This window comes from Pelmatolapia mariae, linkage group LG20 (genome assembly GCF_036321145.2).
Source record: "Pelmatolapia mariae isolate MD_Pm_ZW linkage group LG20, Pm_UMD_F_2, whole genome shotgun sequence".
Taxonomy (NCBI): domain Eukaryota; kingdom Metazoa; phylum Chordata; class Actinopteri; order Cichliformes; family Cichlidae; genus Pelmatolapia; species Pelmatolapia mariae.
Genome location: NC_086244.1, coordinates 24,624,307 through 24,637,648, shown reverse-complemented (window position 1 = coordinate 24,637,648; position 13,342 = coordinate 24,624,307). Strand labels below are relative to the sequence as shown.

At 40.5% G+C, this 13,342-nt stretch overlaps 2 protein-coding genes across 2 annotated transcripts in view; one reads left to right on the top strand and one right to left on the bottom strand.

Moving 5' to 3' along the window:
• The window catches only part of cacna2d3a (calcium channel, voltage-dependent, alpha 2/delta subunit 3a), a 118,230-nt gene that overhangs the window by 91,351 nt on the left and 13,537 nt on the right, over window positions 1–13,342 (top strand). Inside the window, exons 25-28 of the mRNA XM_063463205.1 lie at window positions 53–130; window positions 12,466–12,527; window positions 12,861–12,905; window positions 12,996–13,058. Of these exons, the coding sequence (XP_063319275.1) occupies window positions 53–130; window positions 12,466–12,527; window positions 12,861–12,905; window positions 12,996–13,058 (248 nt within the window). The remainder of the gene's footprint in view (window positions 1–52; window positions 131–12,465; window positions 12,528–12,860; window positions 12,906–12,995; window positions 13,059–13,342) is intronic.
• LOC134618032 (leucine-rich repeat and transmembrane domain-containing protein 1) lies at window positions 2,496–8,588 on the bottom strand. Its single transcript, XM_063463206.1, has 4 exons — window positions 7,871–8,588; window positions 5,732–6,116; window positions 5,441–5,646; window positions 2,496–3,925 (listed from the first exon to the last, which is right to left on the bottom strand). The coding sequence occupies exons 1-4, from the start codon at window positions 7,905–7,907 to the stop codon at window positions 3,408–3,410; spliced, it is 1,146 nt and encodes a 381-aa protein (XP_063319276.1). The 5' UTR covers window positions 7,908–8,588; the 3' UTR covers window positions 2,496–3,407.

Here is a 13,342-nt window from a genome sequence, read left to right as displayed (position 1 = left end):
CTTAGCGTGTCTTTGTTATTTGTATTTGTGTGCGGTTTTGTGCACGTTTTAGGGTCAGAGAACAAGAGTGTTGTGTTGGCCAGTACTGCTATTCAGCTTTTGGATGAGAGAAAATCACCAATAGCTGCAGGTAAGCAAGAACTCAAGTGTCTTTCTTTATTTTTGTTTTACACCCACTCACCTATACGCACATCCACGTCAACAGAACCTTACACTGCTTCATTTTTCCCAGTTTACACTTGTCTCCCCACACCTCTCTTCCACTTTGAGGTGAAACACTCCCTGCCCATCCCTGCATTTTACAAAATAGAGGAGATTGTTACATCCTTTAGTAATTATGCTTAATTACTGCATATCGATGGAACACTGCTTTAAATTAAAGCTGAAAGTCTGCATTTAAGTGCCTTTCGTGCATTTTTTTCTTATGCCTCTGTGTCTGTTTAAAGCATATTGCAGCCTAGATGATTTCTTTGTGGCCTGCCTCATCTCACATCCTGGTGACTCAGAAGCCCCACAATGTAACGCCCATACAGTGCAACTTGGTCCAATCAGAAAGTTCATGGTATGAAGTGTGGCTCTTGTTGAGTTAGCCATTATCTCAGTTACAGAGGAAAAGAGCAGCAGAATAAATGGAAGGAGGGGAAAAGGGGGAGGAGGACAGACATGCAGGCATACATATGGTTTCTCTGTCACTATGTTATATTTTTAGGACATTTGTTACACAACATTGTTTATAATCTAACTCTCCCCAAAGCCACAAGAAGAGTCAGTCAGTGTTACAGTGATCCTGCATAGCTCAGTTGAGTTATGAAAGTTTTGTGATGGTTTATTCGTAGTAATTGGTATAGATTCTGTATATATTCTCTTTTTGATCCTGCTTTCTCACTGTATTTAACATTTAGATTAGAGTTTTAAATCAATGAATTGTTCTAGTCACATATAGTGAAGTATACTTGTGAAGTATAGCCATCCTTTCCACTGGCGAAAATATACACAAAGGACCAAAGACAAAGGATCTGTGTCCACGCTCTCGTCAACACATGACGACCAGCTTTATGCCAGTGGAGAAATCCCAGAAAACGGTTTGGCTATAGAATGATGTGGAGAGAAACACGAGGGAAATCTTTTGGGCTAGCAGTGATAAAATAAGAGACCAAATAAAAGGGCAGTGAGAGAGAAAATTATTTCACGGTGCCTGGATGCGCTGACATGAAAGCAGTGCATTGTGGGTATTCTTGGCCAGGGGGAAACCACTGGAGCAGAAGGACAGAGATGGGAGAGTCTGTGCGCTGCCACGGCGCACGCAGACACACATGCATACACACAGCGTATGCATCAGGTTTCCAGCAGAATGCTACACAAGCAGCCCACAGTTTACACCAGCCCACAGTATTATTTGACCCTGTTGACTTGATCACTGTAGTTTTAAGATAACACCATTCTCTCAAATCCTACTCAGCAGCAATCCAAATGACTAGTCAGTATCAAGAATTTTTGAAGACCTTATTGTTAGAGTGGGTGCTGATGTACGGCACTGATGATCACGTTTGTCAGAGCAGCAGGGGGTGTCTGTAAGGATGATTTTATATAAGAGAGTCAGATGGGAGGAGAGATGTAGGCTAGAATGCAAATTTAGCGTAGGGCGGTTAGGGCCAGTTTTCACTGCACTGCGCTCCACTGAGCTGTAGACTTGTGAATACGCTAACACGCTAACTTAACAGGACAGGCTGATGACATCACATACCACTGGCCCTGCAGACATCACTTGAGTCACAATTTTAATATGTGCATACATAGGCACGCATTTGTATTCCAGTCCGCTTGTGTGTGGATCAGTGTTTGTGGTCACATCCCAAGCCACGTGCAGTGAGTCTTCTACCCTGATATACACAAAACCATAAAAGTGACGGCGTTTAAACCAAAAGCATTTCTGCATGTTCATCTGTCTCACTGTGCTAAGTAATCTAAACCCCCTTCTAATGGCTAACTTTCCAAAAATCGATAATAATAGTTTTTTTCTAATAGACACAGGAAAAATATATTTTCAGTGTGATCTAAAATAATTCTGTTTCTTCCCGAGACATTTTGCTTGTAATAAAGTAAAAGACGCAAAAAATATAATGTCAAATGTGCATCTCCCGTTGTTTCCCTCGGAAGTCACAAATTGTTATAGATATGCCATTGTTTTAGCAGATCATTAAGCTGACATGGGCAAAAACATCCACACAGATAACCCTCATTTCACTGTAACTGTAACTACTGTCTGTGGCATTTTCGCCTGAGGGTCTTACACTGTGTGTTACAGAACAGTGCATTGAGTTGTGTTACTGTTTTCTTCTGATTTGGACATTAAAATAATATTTTTATATGTATAAATAATATTTCATGAGTTGATTTCTCTCCAGCATGGGCAAATTTCCCCAAATTGACCCCTCCTTAAACAATATTTTAAGGACAGGATACATACCTTATCAAATTAACTGGCAGTATACTGATCAGGTAAAATGCTTCCCTTTATTATATATAATACATATTGTAGGACATGACTACCATTATGAAATCAGCATAAAATCACAAACAAGACTGTTCTCAAAACCTGTAGTTCTAAAACTTAGTGTGTGTCTGTGTGTGGGTGTGATTGTGTGCAGCATGACGATAATTCAGACTCATAAAGTTAAGAGAAAAACAACAAGGCTGAATCCGAGTTGTGTTGTTGTTTTCGTTTTAGTTTGTTTCATTATTGCTTCAGCGAATTCCCCATTTTTAACGTCACATGTCGGAAAAATATCCTTTAAGAAAACACGCTTCCTCCTCAAACCTATGTCACATTATTAGGCACAGACGCATAAAATTTCTCTGTAATATGTGCATACAGTACGCATTTCACACATACACGCACGCACGCTCAGTCACAAATAAACACACAGAGTCATTCTCGTTCACATACACTCACATCAATGATGCGACAGAACTGACAGCAGCTGCCTACTATGAGTTATCAAAATTACGAATAACAACCAAACGACAACCAAATTTTTTTTAAATACAAGAGCTTCACTATTATACCTACAAGTACACAATTATAAATATATTTGTACCTATCAGTGATATGCTTTTCTTAGACAAAACGAATGTTTGAATTCTTTGGCCTGTCCTTCAAACCCGCATACAGTAGAAGATACTCTTCTAATCAGTGCATAGTCAGATACCTGTGGAATTTAGCTACCCAAGTCTCAGAAATGAGGTGAACATACTCGTAAATAAATAATCTCTCGCTCTCTCTCTCTTCTTTTTTTTGTTTTTGTTCTCGCAGACATACATGCACAAGCACACTCGTGGCACATCCGCAGACAATTAGGTTAAAGGGTTGAGGCCCAGGTTTTAAGTCTCAGGGTAGTTGTCATCTCCTAGGCGATGGCGTTCTCCAGTGGTTCCTTCTCATCTGCTGTGGCGTGATCTGCACCCTGCGCTGCCGCTAGTTCCTCATTCTTCTTTAACTCCCGCTGATATTTGGCCATGATAGCAGCGTAGGCGCATCCGTACACCGCGGCAGCCAGCATCATCAGACACACGATCCCACACACTACACCGGTGATGATCACTGTGGCAATAGCGTGCCGCAAGTTGACGGGCCGTGGCTTCTGCTTAGTTTCGCACTCTGCCATGCCACCTCCACCTCCACCTCCACCACCAAATCCCTCCCCCATCGCCATGGGGACGTGGAGAGCATGGCTAGAGGGATGAGCGTGGTTGCCATGGTTGTGACTTTGTAGTAGTCTCTCAGACTCAAGGTGGTGTATGTTGGCAAATAGGTAATGGTAGCTTGTAGTCATACAGGCATGGAAGAGCTGGTAAGGGATCTTCTGCAGGTCTCTGTCCTTCATTTCTTCTGGTTGGGAGCAAAGCACTTCATCTACCACTCCACCTGGGGGTCAGAGTTTAAGAGTTAGAAATGACCAACACAGAGTTAGAAAGGTTGTGTCAGTTGTTCATAACTTAATGTTAATTACCAAGTATCCTTTGCAGCAGCTTACAGAGAAAACCTTAATCATACTCATCAGCTAAGCTTACACTAGCTCATTTATATTTGTATTTTTTAGTCTAGGATATATTACTGTAAACAGCCACATTAGCAAGTGTTATGTGATTAAAAGAAGTTGGATCACTAGAGCTGAGTAACATGGGTCTTTGTCAACTGCCTTCTGTATGTACCATAAATCTCTTTAATATTCATCGCTCTGTTTTCTTGTAAAGCATGCTCTGTCACACACTGTGACTCTGCTCGCGTTATTAACCACTGGTTTTCTGTTAAGCATGCATTATTGTATCTGGATTCGTTGTTCTGTTTTGTAGTAATTAGAATTTTCAGCCTTTAAGATGAAAGCTATGTCAGGGTGACATAGGCATGTAGGCGTGCCAGCCAGCTCCATGCAAGCCTGGCTTTCATTATACAGTGGTAATTTTGTTATCTAATGCGTGCTGGATTTAGTTTTGCGTGGAAAATAATGTGTTTCACAGTAACAAAGAACTCTTAATCTTCACTGTATACTGTCTAGCTGAAGACCACAGTTATAAGAGTTGCAGTACACAGTGTTCAGTAGATTCTCAAGCACACCGGACTGATTAAATATTTTAAAAACTAAAAAAAACAATTAACTATCATTAACTCTTTCCCCATACAGATGACATTTGATGAGCTCCCCTGTACCCTTAATCATGAGTACCCCCAGTATATATTAATAACAACGAGGTTTGACGACTATTAGAAGAGTTTCCAGGTTTTTCGAAGGGTAACTGCATTGGCCAAGGTGCAAAATCAGTCATTTTCCTCTATAATTAGTCTGAGATATGATACAAACTGCTCAAAGATCAGAGTACAACTTTAAGTTTTAATACATACAAAGTAAAGCTCAGCTTGTCTGCAAGCTTCTTTGCAACCTACTTTCACATCACATCCTCCTTTCATGCTTTGTCTGACTTGATCAATGTTAGATCTGTTGTCATTGACTGATGCTTCCTCTGTTCTATACAGGCATCTTGCTGCTAAGTTGTGCCTGCTCTATCCAGAACAGAGATACTGTATACAGATTTACATTATTGCAGCTGGAAATGACAATCTCTGTATTAATAGTTAATGCTTATAGTCTCTTCAATGAAAAATTATCAGCAGAATATTCATTTGGAGACATTTTTTATGCTGAAATCCCACATTTTTGTAAAGTTCTGTTCTTCTTTTTAATAATATTCACTTGTTGTATCCTGACCTCTGGCTTGCTGTAGATTTATTCCCATGCTTTTCCCCCACATTTTCTTGTACTGCTGTGATTAAATATTACAATAATTCAGCACTTTGCCCAGCAGGAAAGGCATTGTTATGGATGAACCTTGGAAATGTTATAGAAGTTTCCCAGTCGCTGCCTAGAGCTAATAGTGTTCTGACCTTTAAAGAGGTAGGTCTCCAGCCAGAGTTTGAGGCCTATAAGTTGGCAGTCACACCTCCAGGGGTTGCTGCGTAGTGCAAGGCTGTCCAGGTGTGTCAGGGCCTCCAACAGGGAACGATCTAATCTTGTCAGCCTGTTGTGTGCTAGCCCCAGGTGGCTGAGGTTCCTCAAACTGTCCCCCATGGCTCCAGGCAAACCCCACAGGCTGGTGAAAGGGAAACGAAACAAAATAAAATAAGAGTCATGCGAATCAGGGAATGTAACTTTTTTTTCTAGCATCAAGGTCTAACCTGTTGTGTGAGAGGTCAAGGTGTGAAAGTGAGCGGATAGGTCCAAACAACCGCTTATCGAGCTCCCTCAGGTTGTTGTGAGCCAGGCTGAGTCGCTGCAGCATTCTCAGCCCAAGCAGTGCAGTTGGCGAAATTGTTGTTATAGAGTTATTAGATATATCGAGAATGCGAACAAGGGGTATTTCCCTGAAAGCCGTTGATCCAAGCCCCCTGATGCGATTATCTTGAAGGTATAATTCCTGGGTGTCTGGATGCAGTCGTCGCGGGATGTCATACAGTCCTCGACCCCGGCAGTCTACTACTTTGGTGTTGCTGTTGCAGCTACACTCCTTCGGACAGGCATGTGACAAAGACAGGAGTGAGAGGACAGCACACGCCAGTATCGCTGTGGAAACAAAGGGACACATTAGTGGATTAGACATGTAAAAGTATGAGTGGAATATTTGCAGCTGCGTGTCAGAAATGAAGGTGCACTGTAAACCCTTTATTCTACAGCTTTAAAAAGTGTTCAATAATATCCTGCAGTACTGTTACATAATTGCAATTGATTCACACCACAGTGTTACAGTCTAGTCTCCATGTAAATAAAACAGCGTTCGATGATTTGCAGTTTATTTGTCACTATATCTGTAGTATATAATAACAGAAATAACATATTTTAATCTGGGAAAAAACAAAATACAGGATTGTGTCATTTTTGACTTGAATATGTAACTTTTTTCTTTGCTTTTTTTGCATTGTTTTTTGTATAATAAACAAGAAAGTAAACCTTCTGCTAATATGCCAACTCCCACCTCCCACCCCCTTAGACAGTGGCCTTTGGTGACGTTGCCAAAGCCTCATAACCCCTCACCCACACACAAATCCATACGCAGCACATATTAGGTGTCTGATTCCCTTTGAGATAACTTCATGTCCATTCCTTCTGGAACATTACAGCAGTATTTATAGCTTTGGCTTGACTAGCTCGAGGCTCAATGAAATGAAGCTCCGACCCAAGCCTGTAAATGTAGCTAGCTTGCAAGTAGCAAACATATCTGGTGAATAGATGGATATGCTGCATCGCATCTGTTTTCATAGGAATAGAAGCTCCATGTTCCTCTGATCAATTCCAAATATTTTTATAAATTATGTCTTTACCCTGCAGGAGCTTAGTCTCATAAAAACCCTATACTTATTTCCAGAATCATGTTAGGCAACACTCTGCAGCTAACAACACAATAAATAACCAACCACAAAGGAACGTTAACATGAATTAGGTAGCAAAAAAATAATAATTAAAAAAAACTGAACCATATAACATTCTGCAGTTTGCACCAGAATGACTTTATCTCACCGCTACATTCTTTAAATAAACCACATTTTAACGCAGTCTTCTATTTTCTAATATGCAGTTAAAAGCATGAAAGCACCATTTTATCTTTGTTTAGCTGGTGGACTTCTCGGATTACTTTTTACAAGTGTGGAAATATCCAGGCGCAGGTGCTCTAATGTCAGGTGTTCGTTTGGTACAATGGCTCTTGGCGGTGTTGCTTTTGCAGCTTTTATTTGACTTGCCCCAAACAAAGCGCATCATAACATGGCTGGGTTGAGATTTAATACAGTGCAACGACCTGTGATAATTGCATCCTTGTTACTGAAATGACTGTCCATATGCAAGAATGAATTCAGTCACATGTGATCACAAACAGTCCTCTACTTACAGTGAACATACAAGCATAAACACAGCAGCGGCTCAGTGGAGCTCTTTGACAGCATTTGTGGAATGAGATCAACAAAACAGAGTGGCACTTTGCTCTGATGTGTCCCTCCAGCCCAAAGCACCTACAAAGAAGTTTTTCATGACAAACACAACCTACAGCAAGCATCATTTTAAGTTGACCTGGTACCAATATAAATAGCTACAAGAAGTAGGGGAAATTCAGAAGCAAAATTAATGTAGAGCATTTAACTGTTTTTATTCAAAAGCTTTCGTAAGCAACCCTTTTCCAATAGTCAGGGAACAGTTTACATAATATTCTAGTTTAACAGCCTTGCCATCTACATATACAAATACACACAGACACAGACACACACACACACACACACACACACACACACAAATGCTCTTTATACTGTTTCCACTGATGGAGCACCTACCTCTCATTTCTGCCAGTCGTCTTTGGGCCACTTGCATTTACTGGTGTTTCAGTTGAAGATCCATTAGCCGTCAGTAAGGCTGAGATTAGCTTGTCCTGGTAATCATCTGTGTAGGCTGATATGGTCAGTAGGTGAGAATTGAAGAGATTTAAGATCAACAGCAGAAACCCGTGTTGCTCTTAAAACCCCCAGCACTGGCAGCAAGGGCATGAAACCCCATCAGATCGGGTGAATTAGAGCACAGAGCTCAGTGCCAGCCAGGCAGCCAGTCTGGGAATCACTAGAGTTAGAAAGCTCTGCCTCTCTCTCCCTGGCTTGCTCTCTCTCTCTCTCTCTTCCTCTCTAGCTCTTTATCTCTCTCTCCCTGTTGCTCTCCTACCATTTCTCAACCTCTTTTTCTGCCTCTGTCTGTAATTTTCTGCATCCTAATGTTGAATTTTTTTTTCTCTTTTACATTTCCTCTTGCTAGTTTATGTTGAATTTCGGCTCTTCGAACCAAATCAACACTCTGTCCTTCTGTCTCTCTTCTATGTCTTTCTCTCTTTCGCTCCCTCGCTCTCCCTGTCCCCAGTTGCATTTGTGAGTGTGATGGTGTGTCATCTCTCAGTGGACAGCTGTGCCTCTTAAATCACAGCACAAACACATTCACTGACATTCACGTTACCTCCTATTTGCTCTGGCAAGAACCGAACAAGACAAAATTAGATCTGGATTGCAGCCTCTACACAAATATTCAAACACTTCAGCACGCAGCGAACATTGTCAGAGGATGCCCATTGCTGTGGCATGGTTGGATGGTATTATGCATGAGCCGTGGGCAGAAGGGCTGGCAGAACACGCCCCCAGCACAGCAACACAGAATGCACGAATGCACCCATACGCATGTACACACACATTAGGATATGTAACTGTTGCAATATATTTACATGGATTTTTTTTTCTTTTTAATGTGCGTGTGTATGTGCGTGTAAATGGATTGACTGTTAAGCTCGTATAAACACATGGGTGGCTTGAAGGAGAAGCAAAAAATGAACAAAGGAAGGGATAGGAGAGATTATCATTTTTTTATGATAAATATGATTAAGCTTACATGCGGGCTTAGTCCTGCAATACCCTTTGTGGTATTTGCTTTCCTGTCCATCCATATTTACATCCCTTCTTTCCTCTGCTGAAGGGCCTGACAATTATTTTAGTTCTGTCATATACTGTTAAACCTGAAGTCAGTTTGTGTCACCAGTTTATATTAAATTCATTATTATTGTTCTAAATGACTAAAGGTTTGCTCAATTAACCTTGAGCGACTACTGCAGTCTTGGCAAACATAAATTCATGTGCAGGAGCACACACACACAGACGTAAAGACAAATCGACACATTCACTTGCACACTGGAGTGGTTCTGTACGCCTACACAGGCAAATACATCCTCAAATGTGTGATGACACCTTTGTATTTGCTAAAAGCCCATATGGTTGATATGCCCAGACAGTCTGCTGTGTTTGTGCTGTAACGTGTAAACGTCTCCTCGAGTTACCTAAAAAAAAACAGAGGAAAAAACATGTCCTACAAATCCTCCTCTGACTAGGATGCCACATATTATCACCATGTGACCACGTGATATCCTGTGATGCTTCAGTGCCTGTGGAAATAGCCTTAAGGGGAAGCTACATAGATGCTATTTCTGCATGATCTTTTCTCATTCACAAAACTGTTTGCGATGTAGCCAAAACAGATTGCCTTTTTATTCTTTAGCCATTAAAGGCAGATGGCGTGTATGCCCAAGTTTGTGAATCAGATGAGTTGAGAACTAGGCAACGCAGAAGCTTCAAATTGATTGATAAGGTCTAGCTACTAAAAATCTTGGATGAGTTTGAATCTCAGTGACCTTGACCTCAAGGTCAGAGGTCATGTTTTCTGAAAATCTTGCAAATGCGAGGATTTTCAAAATGCTATCATATGTGCGTCTACTGAAAATCATGGGTGATTTCAAATCTCATGAGGTCAGAGGTTTGAAAATCTTGTGAATGCAATACCTTGAGAATAAGGCGATCCAGGATTTTGAAATTGATACCATAGGGGTGTCTGCTAGGAGGCTGAAACTAGCTGTTTCCAGTATTTTTATATTGCTGAACAGCAGTGAATCAAGTCTAATGCAACAAGAAGACAGGAGGGAGAGGTCAGTTAAGTCTTTGAGGACTATCTGCATTCTCCTGTTCTGTTCATCCTCTGACAATTCTGCAGGATGTTGACATGATCCACCCCGTGTGCTGTGGAACTGCTGCTGGATGAATGCACAAACAAATGTGAAAATCACTACTCCTCTCTCTCTTTTCTGTGTATGCGTGCATGCTTGTTCTAGAGGTGTTTTTTGGGCTGCCGCTGCAATGTGACTCGATGCATGTGCACGCTCAACAAATTATGGTTATGCACAAGAGCACTAACATTCAGATGCAGTCCTGCACTGATGGACATATACATTTACGCAATCCTTATTAGACTCCCCAAATACCTGTGGACTTTAAGTCGTTGTCATCTCTCCCTGCCTGGGATTGCACTTATACAAGATTGGTGATCGGATGGATTTAGAGTGGATTTTATGTCTCTTCATGTTTGGACTCATAAACCCAGCTCAGGGCATAAATACCCCCAAGTTCTTAAATCATACTTTAGGAAATTAAATGTTCCCCCATAGTACAGAAAATTCCTGAGCATTAGTGAGACAGATTTGGGCTTTTGTTCTGAGCCAGCTTCCACGTAGCAGCCAAATCAGTGCACTTTTAACCCCTAATACCATCTCACACAGAGCAAACTCCTCTGCCATTCATACTGGATTTATATTAACTTGATTTTCTTTCTGAGGTAAACAGACATGCCATCATATTAATGTCTCTATATTAGAAAATAATAATCATAATCATTTTAACTGGCATATACATTCACTAATTTGTCATCTTTTTGTGTTATAAAAAACACCTTTACCTCCTTTTTCACTATTTCCTTTGTTTTATTAATTTTTCTTTTTCTTTTTTTTTTTTTAAGAGAAGATGATCTTTTTATTGTCTTGATGATGTGGACTCTTCCTGGTTTTGCATCACGTGTGTTTCCAGTGCTGTTGCCCAGCATCTTAAATTAGACTCTTCTCCTGGGTTTTCCATGTGGGTGTAGAAATGGTGGGCCGCTGAAAGGATCTGGCAAAGCTTATGATGGGATAAGCTGCACCTGTTCCTCTGGGCAAGAGCTAAAACAGGATGCAGTAGCACCCCGCTGCACTTAAATATTCACACAAACACATAATTATCCTGAAAGAAATGCAAAGCAAATGTTATCATCTATGAAGGCTTCATGCTTTAAATTAGCATTTTATATTTATTTATATTTATTATCTTGATCCCATCTACACGCTACACTGTGTGTTTCTCTGTGCATAATCAGACAGAAACACAGAAGTGTGCCTTTCCATTAGGCTGAAACAAATTCAGTTTCCCTTTAATGCTACCACTACAACAGGAGAGGAGGATGAATGAATGAGAAGGAATGGTGACTAAATGTGCGTCTGGTGAACTGTAGCGGTGTTTTTGGCAGCGCATGTTTAACTTCTGCTTCGTTTGGAATGAAATCTGTTACACACTTTTTATTCAGTGTTTGAATGCTGCCTTCTTTAGTATGTAAACATATCCACACTACTTGGATAAAGGCAAAAAACATTAGACAGAATTTCAATAAACCTATCTTCCATATTTAATTATACACTTGTATCAGCGAGAAGCAGCGACTCTAAACCATCTACGCTCGCCAATCAGTGTATCTTTCATACTGTAGTTTAATATCCAGTTTGTTAAATCTATTTAGATGCTCCCTTCTTTTTGATTTAGTTTGCTACCTGATTGCACTGCTTTTGGATAAAGCTCTGTGACATGCTTCTAAAGATTTACAGACCACCTAAAATATGACAAACCCCCACTGAGAGAAAGCTAGTCCTCCTGAGTCTTAATAGCATGAGGTAGAGAGAGAGGAGGACGAGTAGGAGAAGAAGTTAAAGCCTGTGGTAAATGTGTCAATCTTTCCGTAGTCAACTCCGAAAAAGCTGACGCATTTAATGTCAGCCGGTGTCTTTTTCCAGGCAAGGAATTCTGGTCAGATCTGTGCATTTAAGGACCTGCTGCGATGTGGCTCATGGAAGTGAGAGCAGCTCAGTATAGCAGCTCTGGAAGTGCATGTCAGGATAGCAACAGGGAAGCAGACTGAGGAATGGATTTCATGTGGCCACAGAGAAAGAAGTCTGGTTTAGAATGATGTGAAATTTTAAGTGTGGTTAGTGGCATCTGCACACATGGTAGACACTCTTACACATTCAGCCTTCCAGAAAAACAAGCTGATGCATGTATGGTACGGGGCGTACTCGCCCTTGTAGCCTATTTTGTCTGTTTTCATCATTGGAGGTTAATGAATGATGCGTTCTGATGCTGCGTGTATATTAAGATTCTCTTGTGCCAGCGGGATAACTTTGTGTATAACAAAGATCACAGTGCACTTCACAACACACAGAACACACATGACCTGCTGCTGTCTCTGCGTGACTGTACTGTTTCTCTTACAGCTGTGGGCATCCAGATGAAACTGGAGTTTTTTCAGAAGAAATTCTGGACAGCAAGCAGACAGGTACAAATGCATTAACACAGATTCTGCACATGTGAAATGCGTAATAATACCTTGCAAGCTCAATATAAAAACTGTAACTGTAACTAATGTTGTTTATGTTTGTTTATGTTTGAATTTTGAAAAAATATTTCACATTTGATGAAATGTCCACAATAACAATTTGAAACTTTACACAAAAGGTCATCGGTCTGTCCAATAAATTTACTATCCATTAATTTTCCTATTCCGCAAGTCTTTAAAGGTTTTCAGTTGCCAAAGGGGATTTATGTTCCCAACCAGCCTGAATATTTGTTGTGACACATGCAAATGCAAACATCATTTTTCATTTTACAGTGTGCAGCATTAGATGGGAAGTGCTCCATAAGCTGTGATGATGAGGTCAGTTTGTTTTCATTTTCCCAGTCAACCCTTCGTGAATTTGTAATTCGGACTTCTTACGACTCTCTAACACATATTTCTATTTTACAGAATATTAACTGCTACTTAATTGACAACAATGGCTTCATTCTGGTAGCAGAAGACTATACTTTGGTGAGACATGGATGAAAGAGCTTGCATAGCCTCTTTTTGTCACAGTTATACATTTCATTTTGATTTCACTGCAACCAGAAAATTTAATCCATCGTGTACCTGGTCATCTCCACCTTGGAGGTGTGTCCCTGTTCGAAAAACCGTTGCTCAAAAAAATTAAGGGAACACATCATGACAGTATAACAGCAAGTCAGTGATACTTCAGGGCTATCAGTCTGTAAAGAAGGATTAACTACTGTATATAATTTTTACCTGGTTTGGTGCAAATGAAAGGTTTTTACAGA

What these genes read in the sequence shown, in the direction of transcription:
- LOC134618032 (XM_063463206.1), bottom strand. Translation starts at nt 7,907, where the DNA reads ATGCAAGTGGCCCAAAGACGACTGGCAGAAATGAGAG. An exon ending in CTTGACCTCTCACACAACAG is followed by an intron (nt 5,647 to 5,731) that starts GTTAGACCTTGA and finishes CCCTTTCACCAG; the next exon opens with CCTGTGGGGTTTGCCTGGAG. An exon ending in GGAGACCTACCTCTTTAAAG is followed by an intron (nt 3,926 to 5,440) that starts GTCAGAACACTA and finishes TCTGACCCCCAG; the next exon opens with GTGGAGTGGTAGATGAAGTG.